This window comes from Erpetoichthys calabaricus, chromosome 8 (assembly GCF_900747795.2).
Source record: "Erpetoichthys calabaricus chromosome 8, fErpCal1.3, whole genome shotgun sequence".
NCBI classification, from domain to species: Eukaryota; Metazoa; Chordata; class Cladistia; order Polypteriformes; family Polypteridae; genus Erpetoichthys; species Erpetoichthys calabaricus.
The window spans coordinates 122309284-122311739 of NC_041401.2; the positions used below are offsets into that span (position 1 = coordinate 122309284).

Sequence of the window (2456 nt, forward strand, 5' to 3'; positions counted from 1 at the left end):
GCAGGTAACTGTTTTTGATCGTTGAATGTCAGTTTTGCCTTTTATTAAATTAATAAAAAATGCACTAAATTTGAATAGTGATGTTCAAATTGAAAGCCCTAGTGGACACTGTGCATAGTGCAGGATGTTATCTCTTTAAACCTGTTAATTTCTGTACAATGCTTACAATATTCAATTCATTCCACGTGCAGCTTGTAAACATCATAGCTGTTTGTAATAAGTTAAAGTAAACCACGATTCAGTATTAGAACTTTATTGTGTGGCAATGGCTTTTGGGGTAAAGTTTAGAATTGTGGTTTGCTGTACTTTTTTTTTCAGTATTAATTGTTTTTAATTTTGTAAGTTTATTTCAGTTCTTATTTGAAATTTTTAGTTTCTCACTTCATATGTGGTAAACTGTTGTTTCCATACACTAGGCCTGTATAAATCTGTGTATTACTTTTGATCTAAACCCTCAAACATTATAACGGTACTTTATTACTTCTCAAAGCTTTGCAACCAAATCTGATTGAGGCTACCGATTTTACAGGATGTGCTAGAGGGTAAAATTATATTTATATCCTAAATTCACATTATTCCTGTTAATTATTGGTTTCAATTGAAAAGAATACAGTTTCCTGTAAAATTGTATTTTGCACGTACCAGCAAGAAAAGCCAAGGTCTGTCACTAGGAAAATCAGACATGTTTTACTCATAGGCAGTATGTAGTTTGTTCAAGAGTAATGAGGTCTAGTTAATAATTAATATTAGTTCCTGGAAAAAAAATAAACTACAACTATCATATACAGAAAACTGTTCAGTTAGCTACATAGTACTTCTGATTAACCAGCGGCACTAAAACTGAGGACCATTTTCTCAGGGAATTTGTCAAGTTAAGACGGTTAACACAGCTATTTATATAATAATATATTAAAAATTATTATTAAGTCTTTCTGAAAATTCTACATGGTTTTAGTGGCAAAGTGTAGACGTACTTAGTACAAGTTTATATCAAAGTATATTTCTTATACTGTAAATGTGGTTATTTCTTCATATATTTAATAAATTAATTACATCTAATAGATGGCATGGTGATGCAAGGTTTAGTTCTGCTGTCATACGTAACGTAAGCTTGTTGGGTTCAAATCCCACGTATGAAACTGCATTTTTTCCCAATTTGTTTATTTATTTTTTTTTTTTTTTTACCCAGGTACTCCAGTTTCCTACCATGTCCCACAATCATGCAAGTTGGATGTTTCATTGGTGATTTTAACTTGACCTAATGTGACAGGACAGTAGATGGGTGGTTAAAGAAGGGTTGCCTGTGATTGATTGACCTTTTGTCAGGGGTTCATTACTGCTTTGACAAATGTTATCAAAACAGGTGGAGGTTAAATACAAGCCTATGTAATAATGTGTTGTAGAAAATGAACAAATGAATATTCTTCTGTTAAATAAAATATCCATTAAGTTCCATACCCATCACAAAACATATAATACTTAACTTTATTGCTAAATAAAATTGTTTATCTTGTAATAATGAATTCTAAAATAATTACATAACTACAAATTCCCAAGAAAATTTGATTGAGGCCATTTTTGAAAGTAAAAGAATAACCAATCATAATTAAGTTAAAACTCATCATCATGCAATATTTTTAATGCAAAAATTATTGTGCTAATTTCAGTCCTGAAACAGGATTTATATTTTTATAATGTGACCCACACTACTCCTGTCTTTTAAATGCCTTATTCAATACCTCTTGCAACAATCTGGAGAAAACTGAACATCAGTTCAATGAATATTTATGGAAGTCAGTTTTCAAACAATATGACAAAGCACAGTTTTGCTTTTATTGCGATTACAACAATATCATCATAATGAAAAAGAACTATTCATTTGCAGTTTAAGAACTGTATTCAGAATAAAACATTTACATTCTTCCTCAACTTTACAAACCACCTAAATTATATGTATTTGATTCAATTTTTTCAACATTATACCTCCCACAGAATCTCACTTTTTACTAACAAAAATTGATTAAAGAGATGACTGAAAAATATGTAACAAACAAGGACATGTAAGTTGTCTTTTGTAGTAAAGCACAAAAAAACTCTTGAGGACCCTTTCATTTCAATTACCTGCTTTATTATAATATTGCTGTAATACTGGTACAAAGATGATGTAGAATTTTTTAATGAATCATTGAATGTCTTGTTTATTATGATTATAATATTTATATTCAATGTTGGCAGACTCTGATTAACTAGAAAAAAAAACAAAAAAACAGATGTTACTTTACAACTGCAGGAATATGCTGACAAACTGTAAACCACTTACATTTTTGTGTTCCTTTATATATTGAAACCACTCTAAAATGTATTGCTTTGTTAAAGTTTAGCAAAAAAATACCGAAAAAAGAAAATAACTTTTTTTTTGCCAAAATCACATAGAACAACTGAGTAAATGCACATAC

At 29.7% G+C, this 2456-nt stretch overlaps 1 protein-coding gene and 1 long non-coding RNA gene across 3 annotated transcripts in view; one reads left to right on the forward strand and one right to left on the reverse strand.

The window, feature by feature from the left end:
- Positions 1-2110, forward strand: part of LOC127529059 (uncharacterized) — a 38244-nt gene extending 36134 nt beyond the window's left edge. Inside the window, exon 4 of the long non-coding RNA XR_007935728.1 lies at positions 1190-2110. This is a non-coding gene — a long non-coding RNA (uncharacterized LOC127529059). The remainder of the gene's footprint in view (positions 1-1189) is intronic.
- LOC114656732 (mucin-3B) overlaps positions 1-2456 on the reverse strand; it is a 30463-nt gene that overhangs the window by 27688 nt on the left and 319 nt on the right. For both annotated transcript variants that reach the window (XM_051931434.1, XM_051931435.1), the window contains exon 2: positions 2122-2246. In XM_051931434.1, the coding sequence (XP_051787394.1) occupies positions 2122-2246 (125 nt within the window). The remainder of the gene's footprint in view (positions 1-2121; positions 2247-2456) is intronic.